This window comes from Artibeus jamaicensis, unplaced genomic scaffold, assembly GCF_021234435.1.
Source record: "Artibeus jamaicensis isolate MK-2021 breed Jamaican fruit bat unplaced genomic scaffold, CSHL_Jam_final scaffold_666, whole genome shotgun sequence".
In the NCBI taxonomy this organism is placed as follows: Eukaryota; Metazoa; Chordata; class Mammalia; order Chiroptera; family Phyllostomidae; genus Artibeus; species Artibeus jamaicensis.
The window spans coordinates 1,701,398-1,716,700 of record NW_026522053.1 but is presented as its reverse complement, the minus strand read 5'-3'; the positions used below and the strand labels follow the sequence as shown (position 1 = coordinate 1,716,700).

Sequence of the window (15,303 nt, the reverse complement as noted above, 5' to 3'; positions counted from 1 at the left end):
ACAATGTTCATAGCAGCACAATTTACAATAGCCAAGAGTTGGAAGCAACCTAGGTGCCCATCAGTAAATGAATGGATCCAAAAATTGTGGTACATATACACAATGGAATTCTATGCTGCAGAGAGAAAGAAGGAGCTACTACCCTTTGCAACAACATGGATGGAACTGGAAAGCATTATGCTGAGTGAAATAGGCCAGGTGCTGAAAGAGAAATACCATATGATCTCACCTTTAACAGGAAGCTAAACAACAAAACAAACAAGTAAGCAGAAAAAAAAAAAACCCAAAAAACAAAGACACTGAAATAGAGAACAAGGGGATAGTGACCAGAGGGGAGAAGGAAGGGAAGTTAAGGGGAAAAAGGGGGGAGGGATTTGGAGGAACAAATAGGAAGGACACAGGGACGAGAACTAAGGGGGAGGGAGGAAATGGGAGGGAGGTGGGGAGCAAGGGGCAGGGGAGGCTGGGATGGGAAAAATAGACAAAAAACTGTACTTGAAAAATAACTAAATAAAATTAAAAAATTAAAAAAAAAATTATACTTGGGGCTCAAACTATATATTTTTACTTTTATGTGTATGCTAACCTCTAGAATTTTGGTTCCAGAGGGCAGTGCATGAACAACTGAAATTTAAACAATAGAAGACAGATTCTTTCAGAGATTAATGCCATTTTCTGGCTTACATGATGTGGTTTAGTGGGATTAGGACTCTTCTTAATCTTTCCCTTTTTCATCATTTTTTGTGTTAGTTTAATTCAAAAACATTTTTAATCACTCAATGTGGACTAGGCACTATACTGGGCACTCAGGATGAAAGGAAAAGTAAAACGAATTTCAGCTAGCTTTTTCAATGCTTCCTGACAGCATAGCAATGCTGGCGTAAGGAGACTGTTATTCACCACCTAGGACCTCCAGAATTCTGTGCTATCCATCTCCAGTGATGTTCTGAAAAGTAAAGGCTGTGCTCAATATACAGGTAGAAGGAAGAAATTAGCGCCGACATACTTTTTGTTAAGACTGGTAGATCTGGGGTTGGAATCCAAACCAAAGAATGTGACTTCCTGTCCAAATGAAGTGAACTTGGAATAATTCGCCAAAATGTTAATCACTTGTTATAACATCAGTGTCAAACAAAAGTGAATGAAGAATTCAATACGGTATTTTTGGTATTAATATAAATACATTTTACAAGTTAAAATGTTCCCTTGGAGACAATGTAATGTTATGAAGTTTGACTATGTTTCCTTGTATTTTTCTCATTGTAATAATCAGCTTTCTGATCTCAGAGTTCCATGTACTTTGTGTCCTGTTTTTCTTTGTACCTCTGGGATCCCGCAACAGGAGTATTGAAGGAAGTGTACTGAATACGCACATTTCAATAAAAACAAAAAAACATGTAGGATGGTTTGGAAGGCTCCACTGACTTCTAGGAAACTGAGTTCTAAGAGGTATGGGAATATGAAGCCTGTCTTGCTTTGCTAACAGCCTCAACCTCAGTACAGGGCAATTACTAGAACATAGGTGCCTAATAAATTAATATTAATTTAGTAAATCAATAATGATGAATAAGTGAAACGGTTCTTCGCAAGCCCGGTTTAAATCCATCAGCATCTAAGTTTACTGACTGGTTCCTTCCGCAGACCACTTCTTCAGGGAAACCACTCCTTCCAGTGGTGAGGTGTCTGTCAATCCGCGCGAGGACAGGGTAGGGGCAGGCCTTGCGCCAACTGCCAAGATTGAGTAAGAGGGCTTTAGGACCCGGCGAAGCACGGAATAAAGCTTGGAGACAGGTCTAGGGCAGACCTTCGCGCACCCGTGACGTTACTAGCCCGCGACCGCTGGAGTGGGGGCGCCGAGATCCGTGGAGCACGTTTCTTTCTCTGCTCCGCTGCCACGCACCATGGCGAGCCCCGTCCAGCAGCATCCCCAGTCTGGCGGCGGGAAGCGCAAGGGCAAGGCTCAGTACTTGGAGGCCAAACGTTTTCGTCGCTGCGAGGGCGGCGGGCCCCGGCAGTTGGAACCCGGGCTAAAGGGCATTCTCATCACCTGCAACATGAAGGAGCGCAAGTGCGTAGAGGAGGCCTACATTCTGCTCAACGAATACGGAGACGATTTGTATGGGCCAGAAAAGGTACCGGCCCTGGGGCAGGGAGGTCAGCCGGCAAGCTTTTGAGGGAGGAGGGAAGGCGGGTGTGTGTGTGCGTGTTTGTGTGTGTGTGTGTGGGGGGGGTGAGGCGCGACGGTCCGGCCTTTGGGCGCAGGCCCAGTAGTCGCGGGGGAGGAGGGCGTGGTCTCACTTGCCCACCCCTTCCCTCCAGGCCCCGCCCTGGCCCCGCCCTCCCATTGTCTGGTGGCACACCCACGCCTAGGCTTGGGCTGAGAATGCTTATACCTTATGCTTAAAAAAAGAAACTTTATTTGTTCATTTTTAGAGAGAGGGGAAGGGAAGGAAAAAGTGGGAGAGAAACATCAGTGTGTGGTTGCCTGTCATGTCCCCCTACTGGGGGCGTAGCCCACAATCCAGGAATGTACCTTGACTGAAAATGGAACCAGCAACCCTTTGCTTCACAGGCCCATGCTCAATCAGCCAGCTACACTAGCCAGGATGCACTCTTTTTTACCCCAACTGTTGATCCTGGTGTTTTCTATTTATAGGATACTTCATTTACCCCATTGTTAATCCTGGTGTTTTCTATTTATAGGTTACTTCATGCTGTCTAGGCATTGTGTTTCTGAAGCTTTTTCAGAAACATTTACTTATTACGGCAGTCTTATGAAGTAACATTCAGGAGGACAGGAGGGTAGAATAGATTAAGTAGATGGTCTAGTTTCACAAGAAGTAAACATCATTGGTCCTCACGGATTTTTGCCATATTGTACCAGTATCTGAACGCGGTGGTGGTAATAATGTTTGTCCTAAGAAGTATCTTTCTGAAATAGTAAAAATACATTTTTATTTTTAAATTTTTAATATATTTTATTAATTATGCCATTACAGTTCTATTTCCCCCCTTCATTCCCCTCCCCCCTGCACATCCCCTCCCCCACCATTTCCCCCTTTAGTTTATGACCACATGTCTCAAGTTCTTTAGATTCTATATTTCCCCTACTATTCTTGCTCTCCCCCCTATCTATTTTCTACCTACCATCTATGCTACTTATTTTCTGTACCTTCTCCCCCCTTCTCCTTCTCCCACTCCCCTGTTGCTAACCCTCCATGTGATCTTCATTTCTATGGTTCTGCTCCTGATCTAGCTGTCCTCTTAGTTTGCTTTTGTTTTAGGTGTGGTTCTTAATAACTGTGAGTTTGCTGTCCTTTCACTGTTCATCTTTTTTAATCTTCTTAGGTAAGTCCCTTTAATGTTTTATATAATAAGGGCTTGGAGATGATGAACTCCTTGAATTTGATCTTATCTGAGAAGCACTTTATCTGCCCTTCCATTCTAAATGAAAGCTTTGCTGGATAGAGCAATCTTGGATGTAGGTCTTCGGATTTCATGACTTGGAATACCTCTTTCCAGCCTCTTTTTGCCTGTAAGGTTTCTTTTGAGAAATCTGCTTACAGTCTGATGGGAACTCCTTTGTAGGGGACTGTCCCCTTAGCTCTTGCTGCTTCTAGGATTCTATCCTTCATTTTAATCTTGGCTAATGTAATTATGATGTGCCTTGTTGTGTTCCTTCTTGGGTCCAACTTCTTTGGTACTCTCTGAGCTTCCTGGATTTGCTGGAAGTCTATTTCCTTTGCCAGATTGGGGAAGTTCTCCTTTATTATTTGTTCAAGTAAGTTTTCTACTTGTGGCTGTTCCTCATCCCTTTCTGGTACCCCTGTAATTCGGATGTTGGAACGTTTAAAGATGTCCTGAAGGTTCCTAAGCCTCTCCTCATTTTTTTGAATTCTTGTTTCTTCATCCTTTTCTATTTGGTCATTTTTTTTCCTCCTTCTGGTCCACTCCTTTGATTTGAGTCCCAGTTACCTTTCCATTACTGTTGGTTTCCTGTGCATTTCCATTCATTTCAATTAGTTTAGCTTCCATATGTTCCTCTAATTTGTGACTAAAATCAACCAGTTCTGTGAGCATCCTGATCACCAGTGTTTTGAACTGTGCATCTGAAAGTTTTGCTATTTCTTTATCACTTAGAGTTATGGGCTCTGGGGCTTTGAGATCTTCTTGAGCCATTTTTGGTCTGTTCGCGCCTGTTAATTATGAGGAGCAGAGCCTTAGTTGTTCACCAGGGCAGGGCCACCCAGGTCGCTGGTTTGTGACGCTGATGTGGGGGTGGGGCCAGAGAGGGACAATGGCGGTTCTCTCTGTCGCTTTCCGCAGCTGGGGCCTGCGCGGTCCGTCTCACCGCCGCTAGCTCCTTCACCAGTTTATCCCTGTGCAAATGTTTGACTACGGTCCGCCCTCAGTGGGTCCGTTGCCTTGCATCCTCAGTGGGTCCAATGCCTTGCACCCTCAGTGGGTCCGCCTGCTTCTCTGCACCTGGGATCCACCCATGGCTGCTGGTGCACCTGGGTAGTGCGCTGGGTCAGTCCGTAGGATCTTTCCTGCCACTCTGCTGCTGGCTCTGCCCCTCTTACTGGTTTGGCTGAAGGGTTCGTTGTTGTCAGACTTCCGTGTACTTCAATTTTCTGTGGTTTGGCTGCGTTTTTGTTGCTAAAACTTTGTTGTTTTTACACTTGGTTGTGTGAGAAGGTGAAGTGCTTCCACCTACGCCTCCATCTTGGGGGAAGTCTCTAAAAATACATTTTTAAAGTAAAAACTTTTTTTTTTTTTTAAGTAAAAACTTTTGTACCACGTCAAATTACATGGCTCCATCGCAGTCAGCAGATCTTTGTGTTCTTAGTTTGGGATCTGGACCAGCATGTGTATGACACCCGAAGAAGGAGGGTTAGTGCAGAAGAGATTGAAATTTAGTTACTATCATTTACTGGCTCTGTGGTTCGGGCACATTATTTGCTTTTGCTAAGCTAGATAAAAAAAGAAAATAATGATAGTACTTTTTTCTTTAAGATTTTATTTTTTATAGAGAAGTTTAAGGAGGGAGAAAGAGAGGGATGGAAACATCAACGTGTGGTTGCCTGTCATGTCCCCCCTACTGGGGGCCTAGCCCACAACCCAAGCATGTGCCCTGCCTGCGAATCTAACTGGTGACTCTTGGCTCCCAGGCCAGCCCTCAGTCCACAGAGCTACATCAGCCAGGGTAGGACAGTACCTTTTAAAGTTAACTAGAAAGTTGCTTATATACATGAAGTACATCCTCATGTATAATAAAGCCTCCAAAAATGTGTACAGTTTCTAGTGCTTGATTGAAATGGGGTGGAGAACTGGGCAGCAAGTGCTTGTCCTTTCTACAGTGGTGTTTTTGAGGAAGTTCTTGAACTAGTTCTGTTCCCTGTTCCTCAGTGGAACTGGAATAAGGGTTTTTAATTCAATAATTATTGGTTGAATCTGTTCAAAATGGGAATGTTATTAAGCACAAAAGTATGTAGTGATGGGACTGAGGTCCACTCTGGAATGATTTATCTGGTGAACACATTTCCCTCTGTCCCAGACTGTCAAAGTGCCTTTGAAAACATTTTGAAATTATGTACTCCACAGTCTGAGAGAACACCCTCCTTCATCCTCATTTTGGAGGGAGTGAAGTCTCAGTCTCTTAAAAAAAAGTTTGTTGACAATATTGAGATATTTTCCACTGGGGGTTTCACATAAGTAGTTAATTGTAGCTTTTCATATGAGCTGTTATGGTGTTTTTGTTCATTAGTTTTATGCAAACAGTTTGTAGACAAGGATCAGCAGCCCTGTGGAAGTGAACTCGGAGATGATGATGATGTGGAGGCTGCCTTGAAGAAAGAAGTTGGTGAGATTAAGGCATCTACGGAGATGAGGCTAAGAAGATTCCAGTCAGTGGAGAGTGGAGCCAATAATGTAGTCTTCATCAGGACACTTGGGATAGGTGTGTCTGACTAATACACTTTAACATTACTGATACTGTAATATCTGGACATCTCCCTATCACAGAGAACACTACCTACAAAATGGCTTCATGGTTGTGGTTCAGTTAATTATTTGATTGCATCCTCTCTACACTGTCTTGTCAGTAGGCATACAGAGAGATAGAATGGGGTGGTAGACATAGCAATGATTTATGAGTGAAAACTTGGATTTGCTACTTTGTTTATATGCAACTTTAGGTAAAACAATTTCTGTCTAAAAGGAGAAGCTGCTAGTTAGCTCCAGTCAATTTGGAATGGCTTCAGACTTTAGGGAATGTCCTGCTAGGGCTGAATCTTCTGATTTTTCAAAAGAAGTTGGAAATCTGGAGAAGTTTCTAGATTTAAATGCAGTTAAATAATTTAAAAGTATTGAAAGCACTGAGCAGCCTCAAACAGACTTGCATGTTATCAGGTCGTGGCATAAGGACTACACAATGACCTTGTACACTCCATGATTTGCGGCTCCTCCAAAGACTGAAATCTAGATTTCTGTACAGACTTAAATAAGTAACTTGCAGATTCTGTTTTGTTTTTATTAAAAAATACATACTTTTGTTAGTCGCCATTTTTAAAGGAAAACAGCAGTATGGTTTTGTCATTGGCTAAATCAGACATTGCAAAAATGTAACTCCAGTCTTCATGAACAGTTGTTGTTTAGTGAAAGCAGTAATAAGCTGAGAGGTAAAATATTAGATAGAGTATTAATATATATTAGGCACTGAAGAAATATTAATTGGAAAACATGGTTGGTTAGACTTATTTAAAATTTATTATGATAATTTCTTCTACTCTGTTATCAACTTAGGTCACTGCCAATGAAAATTCATTTTAGAGAGTTTGGAGAGGCTTTAAAATGTCTGAGAATTTGTAGTCTCAACTTGTTTGTCCCGTTTCGCTTTTTTTTTTTTTTTAGAACCTGAGAAATTGGTGCATCATATTCTCCAGGATATGTACACAACCAAGAAGAAGAAGACTCGGGCTATTCTGCGAATGTTACCCATCTCAGGCACATGCAAGGCTTTCTTAGAAGATATGAAAAAATATGCAGAAACTTTTTTGGAACCCTGGTTTAAAGCTCCAAATAAAGGGACATTTCAGATTGTATACAAAGCTCGAAATAACAGTCATGTGAATAGAGAAGAAGTTATCAAAGAATTGGCAGGTATGTTTCTCTTAGTGATTTTGCATTGGTAGCAGTAATAAATAGTTGTTCTTCTTTTTAAGAATTTTTTAAAGAAACTTCTGCACTGTTCCAAAGAGATGACACCAGTCTGCATTCCCACCAAGAGTGCACTAGGGTTACCTTTTGTCCATGTCCTCACCAGCACTTGTTGTTTGTTAATTAATTAATTAATTAATTAAAGATTTTATTTATTTTTAGACAGAGGGGAGGGAGGGGGGAAAAGAGAGAAACATCAGTGTATGGTTGCCTCTTACATGCCCCCTACTGGGGACATGGCCCACAACCCAGGCATGTGCTCTGATTGGGAATTGAACTGGTGACCATTTTGTTCACAGGCTGGCCACTCGTTCCACTAAGCCACACCAGCCAGGTGTTTGTTGATTTATTGATGATAGGCATTCTGACAGGCATTCTGGTAGGCATCTCATTGTGACTGTGACTTTGCATTTCTCTGATGGTTAGTGACATTGAGCAACTTTTCATGTGGCTGTTGGCCATCTGTATGTCCTCTTTGAAGAAATGTCTATTCAGGTCCTCTGTTCACTTTTTAATTGGATTGTTCATTTTTTTGGTGTTGAGTTGTCTTGAGTTCTTCATAAATTTTGGATGTTAACTCCTTATCAGATGTGTCATTGGCAAACATTTTCCCATTCAGTAGGTTGCCTCTTAATTTTGTTGATGGCTTTTCTTACTGTACAAAAGCTTTTTTAGTTTACTGCAATCCTATTTGTGTATTTTTTCTTTTGTTTCCCTTGCCTGAGAAGATTTACCAGAAAAAATGTTGCTAAGAGAAATGTCCAAGATTTTACTGCCTTTGTTTCCTTCTAGTAGTTTTGTGGGTTCAAGTCTTAAATTTAAGTCTTTAATCCATTTTGACTTTATTCTTGTATATGGTGTAAGAAGGTGGTCTGGTTTAACTTTCTTGTATATGTCTTGTCCAATTTTTGCAGCACCATCTATTGAATCGACTGTCTTTGTTCGATTGTATGTTCTTGCTTTCTTTATCATAGGCTAATTTGATCCTATAGGTGTGGGTTCATTTGTGGACTGTTTGGTTCCATTGATCTATATGTCTGTTTTTATGCTAGCACCATGCTGTTTTGATTACTGTGGCCATGTACTAATAGTGTAGCCTAATATCAGGTAGTGTGATACTTCCCACTTTGTCCTTATTTTTCAATATTTCTGTTGCTATTTGGTGAGTTTTGTATTTCCATTCAGATTTTTGGATCATTTTTTCTAGTTATGTGAAATAGGCCATTGGTATTTTGATAGGAATTGTGTTGACTTTACAGATTACTTTGGGTAGTATGGACATTTTAATGATACTAATTCTTCCTATCTACAAGCATGGTGTGTGCTTCATTTATTAGTCTCTTCTTTGATTTCTTCTTCAGTTCTTATAATTTTTTTGAGTACAAATCTTTTACCTCCTTGGTTTAATTTATTCCTGTGTGTTGTTTTTAATGCAATTGTAAAAGGTAGTGTTTTCTTAGTGTCCTTTTCTGGATAGTTCTTTATTGGTATGTAAAAATGCAGCTGATTTCTGGATGTTTGTTTAGTATCCAGCTACTTTACTGAATTTATTTATCAGTTCTAATAGCTTTTTTGGTGGACTGTTGAAGGTTCTCTATATATAGTATCTGCATATAAGAACAGTTTTACTTCTTGCTTCCCAATTTGGATGCCTTTTATTGATTGCTGAAGCTAGGACTTCTAATACTATGTTGAATAAGAGTGGAAAAAGCCAACATCCCTATCTTGTACCTGGTCTTAAGGGAAACACTTAGTTTTTCTCCACTGAGTATGATGTTGGCTGTGGGTTTTTCATATATGGCCTTTATTATGTTGTGGTATGTTCCCTTTATTCCCACTTTGCTGAGAGTTTTTATCATAAATTGGTGCTGGATTTTGTCATGTGCTTTTTCTGCATTTATTGATATAAAGAATTGCCCCATGACCCAGGAATTCCACTTCTGGGAATATATCCAGAGAAATCTAAAATATTAATTCAAAAGAATATATGTATCACCATGTTCATAGTAGCATTTTTACTGTAGCCCAGATATGGAAGTAACCCAAATGCTCATCAGTAGACAAGTATATAAAAAAGCTGTGGTGTATATATACCAGTGGAGTACTACTGGGCCATAAAAAGAAATGAAATGGCCCAGTGGTATATATACACCACATCAAATTCTTTTGTGACAGACAGCATGGATGGACCTAGAGTGTATTATGCTAGGTGAAATAAGTCAGACAAGAGAAAGGCAATTTAATTTTTTTTTTTTTTGTAATTTAATTTATATGTGGAATCTAAAGAACAAAACAAAATCGAAACAGACTCATAGGTACAGAGAACAGATTGATGGTTTTGATAGAGGGGAGGGGATTTGGAGAACTGGGTGAAAAGGTAACTATAAAGTACCACACAGGGAATGTAGTCAGTAATATTGTAATAACTGTGAGTGGAATCAGGTTAATACTTGAAATATTGGAGGGGACCACTCTGTAAAGTAAGTGATTGTCTAACTATGATGCCGTACACCTGAAACTAATATGGAATAATGTTGCATGTAAACTGTAATTGAAAAATAAAATGGAATTTTTCTTTTTACTTTATTTTTAAGTATAATTGTGCTTTTTTTCACTGAGATAGTGTGATTTATTTTTAAATTTAATTTATTGGGGTGACATTGGTTAATAAAATTATATTGATTGCAGGTGTAGAATTCTGTCATACATCATCTGAATATTGTATTGTATGTACACCACCCCAAGTCAGGTCTCCCTCCATTACCATTTATCCCTCCCTTTACCTTCTTCTGTCTCTACCCACCCCCTTTCTCTCTGCACTGTACTAAAATAAATTTTTAAAAAAATTGTTTTTTAAAGGTATAAGCCTTACATTTTTGAGTTAGAGCAAATATATTTGAGTTTTTAAAATATCATCAAACCTAACTGGTTTTAGTATGTTGGATATGAGAGTTTTCTGGTAGTTAGATATTGTTTTCCAAATCAAGATTCAATTTTTGTTTGAAAGAAAGTACTGCTATTAAATGTCATAGGATTTCATTTGTATTTATTTTTTGAGAGAGTTAAGGGTATTTGACTGAGGTCTGTTTAGAAGAGTAGACTTGTATTTGTTTTGGTTTAACAAGTCCCAGACCAAAAGAGATGAAAGATTGTTTTGTATCCACCAAGCTTCAAGATACCCTTCTCAACCTAGGTGTTTTCCTGTTCTTTTTGTTACAGGAATAGTTGGAAGTCTCAATTCGGAAAACAAAGTGGATCTTACCAATCCACAGTACACAGTGGTAGTAGAAATCATTAAAGCTGTCTGTTGCCTGAGTGTTGTGAAAGATTACCTGTTGTTTAGAAAGTACAATCTTCAGGAGGTGGTGAAGAGTACTAAGGACCAGCCGCAATTTATCTCCAAGCAGACTGTGCAAACAGGAAATGGAAAAGAAGCTAAATTGGAAGCTGATGGCAGATCAAATCAAAATGACCCAGCAGAAGAAAAAAATAACCAGAAGGTGGTACTGAAGAGTGAGGAACTGGGGCAGACAAAGCCAGTATCTGAGGTATCAATGGCAAATGAGGAAGGAGCTAAACCTGAACTTGCAAGTCGAGTCACAGAAGCATCTGAGTCTAGTGAAAATGACCTCTCATAGGAAAAAAAAATCATGTGGTGTTGAAGATGAGTTTTTCAACTGAGATTCTGTGAACTGTTGGTGGGGTTCCTTATAAAATTGTTACTGAAAATTTTGGTTTTGAACTTCTAGTGCTACATAACACTGTGCTCACAGTGCTGAACAGTGACCAAGCAGCCCTACTGACAGTTTTCTTAGATTGTTTCAGCCCTATCTGGCAGTGTACACTTAGCCCATGTGCATTTGGGTGAGTCACGGGAAGCTGAATAATTGGGGAACACTCTTATACATAGGGGAGTGTGGTAGGAGGATGACATTGGCCTCTCCCTCATGATTACCTCCCCTCCCCTCCCCTGCACTGCCAACTCACTGATGGGAGTAAACTAGCTCTGTAAAATACAAACTTTGAGGAAATTTTCATTCTAATGAAGGAATTTTTGTGTGTCGCAACTCAGTTGTCTCCTGCCATTTTGTAGTAAAGTTTGTAAAAACATGGGTCGGTCAGGTAGGCTAGAAGTGAATTGTTTTGTGACATTTTTATACTTTTTGTGGTTTCTTATTTAGCTATTATGCCCTTTGATATATTTTACTAACATTAGTTGCAAACAAATCTGATGGTCCTGTGCTATAGTTTTTGAAGGCAGGTATGGCATAGAGGAGGACCATGCTAGGCATAGAATACACACATTTCTGATATGGTTAGTGATGAAGAATTACAGATTTCTGAGTTACTGTAGGATATTGCTACAACAAGGGACAGAGAGAGATTCTTACTTTACAATGAAAGCTACTTCTCAATGGTTATGTGGATTTATAATCCAAGCTGTCCTATTCCATTGTATATTGTCTGTGGAATGCAACTTGTAAACCTAGCATTTGGTCCAGCAGTTGTAACTATAACTCATAGCCATTTAATAAGTAAAGGTGTTGATTACTTTAAATGCTTTTTGGAATATCAAAACAGTAAAGTTTTTGTTAAATTACATTTAGTAAAAAGTTTCAGAGAGCAAAATATTTAGTAATAGAACTTACTCCACAAAATAAAGTTTCTCATAGTTGGGAAGAATCTAACAATTCCAACATTGAATGCTAGGGCAAGAAGTTAAAAAATTGAAAATATTTTACTCTAAGAAATTGACTTATGTCATATGATGCTAAAAAGTTTTTTGTCATTAACTGCAAAGAAGCAGCTTCTCTATCTGGGTTGAGAGCAACAGATTTTATGAATATTTATTGTTTTATTTATTTTTTAATATTTCAGTTACAATTGATATTCAATATTATGTTAGTTTTAGGCATATAGCATAGTGGCTAGACATTTATATAACATGAATATTTGAAATGGTGTAGTATTTGCAAGATTTATAAATGATGATGACATTCAAGAAAATTTTTCAGCTACTAGGAACTTCTAAAACAAAGACTGATATACATTTAATGGGTCTTTATATCTGAAAACTAAAGGTCTGTCATCTGTACTCTTAGTGGCCCATCAGTTGTTGGCTTCATGACAACTTTCGCCTCATTTTAAAGGATAATCCTAATGTTGATGTTATAGCACACTGCTTTCTTCACAGAGAGGTGCTGATATAAAAAACTGGATGAAATGAAAGTGTTGGATAATGCTACAAAAATGGTTAGCTCTGTTACCCATTTATTCAATATAGTTTTTTTTTAATCCAAAAAATAAAACGTGAACAAACAGCACATAACTCTTTTACATACAGACCCCAGTGGCTTATTAGAGGGGGATACTTGAGTTGAAAGGTGAATTACCAGAGTACTTACAAGAAAATACTGGGCCAGATTTTGCTGAATGCTGTGAAGATGAAGAATGGCTATAAACACTAGTCTATTTGGCAGACATTTCTCATTACATGAGTAAATGAACAAGTTTCTGCAGGGTCCTGGAGAAAATGTTTTTTCTTAGAAGTGACAAGATTCTTAGATTAAAAAGACATGAAGTCTGGGACAATCACCTTGCCAAAAGAATTCTTGAAATGTTTCCAGAGCCACTTGGGCTTGAGAATCAAGAAAGTAACAAGTCTCAAGCCATTAAAACTTTTGAAGTAATTGCAACACCAAATTAAATAGCATTTTCCTTCTTTTCTTACTACTTGTATATGACTGGGTGAGGCTGTAGGGGAGCTCAGTCACCTGGGCGATTTGATGTTTTGCCAAAATACGCTACATGAGGCCTGATGCATGAGTGGGCACATTGTCATGATGAAGCTGCCGATCAGCAGTTGCCCATAGCTTATCTGAATAGTTTGTGCAGAGGAACGTTCAAGCTTAATGCAAAATTTGATGCAGATTCGTTGCTCTATTTGCTTGGTCATTTTGAATGCGATAGTCACATAGAACATATGCTCACTCAGTGGTGTCTACTGTCCCCCTGACTAGTACAGTGAAGTCATTGTTCAGCATGTGCACTCCATTTCACTGTCCTTGGCTGTTAGGTTACAGTGATGTCGTGCAAACCATTCTCACAATAATGGCTGGACTTTTTCTGTACATTGTACTTAGAATGTTAACTCTTTTTTAAAAAGATTTTATTTCTTTATATTTAGAGAGGAAGGGAAGGAGAGAAGGAGAGAAATATCAATGTACGGTTGCCTCTCATGAGTCCCCTGCTGGGAACTGACCTGCAACCCAGGCATGTGCCCTGACTGGGAATCGAACCTCGATCATGTGGTTTGCAGGCCCGCACTCAATCCACTGAGCTGCACCAGCCAGGGCTAGAATGTTAACTCTTAATAGGTTAAAGTCATCTTGAAAGGGTGATAAGAGCATTCTAAGTATCATTTTGGGGAACACAATAGGATTTTGATGCCTTACAGACTTGCTCCAAGTTAAAGATTACTTTTATTTCAATAGCACAAAACTCTGGGTCTCTGGAAGTAAAATGGATTTAACACACAGAACATAACAGCTCTGCAGAACTGGGTTCCTTTAACTGTAAGAAAGCTCGAACTTTGGTGTAGTAGTTTGTTTTAACCCCTTTTTGCATTCATTTGTATTCCATAAAACCTGAGTGTGACAAGAGCTGTGCTTCCCCAGCTGTCAAGTGCTGTATTCTGTTGGAATCTGAAGTTACTCAGTGAAAGATTTGTTTTCAAGTTTACCAACTGTTTATTTTCACTGACATTTGAGCATGTTATTTTATAAATGATGAGTTTCCTGGTTAGAATTGAATGCTTTTGGCCCTGGCTGGTGTAGCTCAGTGGGTTGAGCACGGGCCTGCAGTCCGCAAGATTGTGGTTCAATTCCCCGGCAGGGCACATGCCTGGGTTGTAGGCCAGTTCCCAGTAGGGGCCAGTTCCCAGCAGGGGATGCACCAGAAGCAACCATACATTGATATTTCTCTCCTCTCCTTCCCTTCTAAAGGTAAATAAATAAAATAAAAAAAAAAAAAGAATTGAATGCTTTTGTTTTTCCTTTAAAAAATCTTGTCAGTTTTAAAATGTCCACCTCAGTGTTTTGGTTAAGTAAACTTAATTGTTTTGCTCTATGGAGGGAAGAGTGTTAAACTTGCTACTTTAAAACATGTTTCTCTAAGGTAAAACATGATTTCTAAATGTTACTTTTACTTGTATTGTTTTTGGTATGGCAAAATATCGAGCTTATTTTTAATAGTTCCTGATATTTTTAGAAAAAATAAAAAACATTCTGTAAAGATTGGTGTCCTGTACTTTTTCTTTCTTTTAGTAAATCTCTTGCATTATAATGAGTAGATATATTATAAAAGATGTTTCTATGCCTAATTATATATCAATAAAAGTAATTATATTGTACTAAAAAGTAAAGATACAAAAATTTATTAATTGCTCTTGAATAATTTATTTATCCAAGTTTCAGATATTTTATAGTGAATATGCTTCAAAATGAGTTATAGTAATGTTGTACTTAATTAAATTTACTTACTGGCTTTTGAATTATATATACTTCTCATTTTATCATTAATATTTTAATCCATCTTAAAGAATTAGTAATAATAGCCCTGACCGGTGTGGCTCAGTGGATTGAGTGCCAGCCTATGAACCAAAAGAGTTGCCAGTTCAATTTTCAGTAGGGTACATGCCTGGGTTGCAGGCCAGGTCCCCAATAAGTGGGTAAATGAGAGGCAACCATACATTGATATTTCTCTCCTCTTTCTCCCTTCCCCCTCCCTTCCCCCTGTCTAAAATTTAATAAAATGTTTTAAAACATGAATTAGTAATATATAAACATGTTAAGCAGAATTCTGTCTTGAACATTTCCAGAATACTTCTAATCTTTATTTTGAATTAATCAGGCACAAAACAAATTAATTGTCCACTGTGATTTTACAATCAGTCATTTGACCCCTGCAGTTTTAAACCCTGCAAGACAATCATTGCTTTTGTCAGTTTAATAACAGTTTTCTTCTCAAGTATTTTTTTATTTTTATTTATTTTTTGGCTAAGTACGAAACACAAACTCAGTTGAA

The 15,303-nt window shown here is 38.6% G+C and overlaps 1 protein-coding gene across 1 annotated transcript; it reads left to right on the top strand.

Moving 5' to 3' along the window:
- The first annotated feature begins 1,830 nt into the window (after positions 1-1,830).
- On the top strand, positions 1,831-14,452 carry THUMPD1 (THUMP domain containing 1). The gene is made up of 4 exons (XM_053659510.1): positions 1,831-2,132; positions 5,782-5,959; positions 6,913-7,161; positions 10,438-14,452. Exons 1-4 carry the CDS (start codon positions 1,902-1,904, stop codon positions 10,854-10,856), a joined length of 1,077 nt encoding a protein of 358 aa, XP_053515485.1. The 5' UTR covers positions 1,831-1,901; the 3' UTR covers positions 10,857-14,452.
- The last annotated feature ends 851 nt before the right edge of the window (positions 14,453-15,303 follow it).

What these genes read in the sequence shown, in the direction of transcription:
- THUMPD1 (XM_053659510.1), top strand. Translation starts at nt 1,902, where the DNA reads ATGGCGAGCCCCGTCCAGCAGCATCCCCAGTCTGGCGGCGGGAAGCGC. An exon ending in ATTTGTATGGGCCAGAAAAG is followed by an intron (nt 2,133 to 5,781) that starts GTACCGGCCCTG and finishes TTATGCAAACAG; the next exon opens with TTTGTAGACAAGGATCAGCA. An exon ending in AGTTATCAAAGAATTGGCAG is followed by an intron (nt 7,162 to 10,437) that starts GTATGTTTCTCT and finishes TTTTTGTTACAG; the next exon opens with GAATAGTTGGAAGTCTCAAT.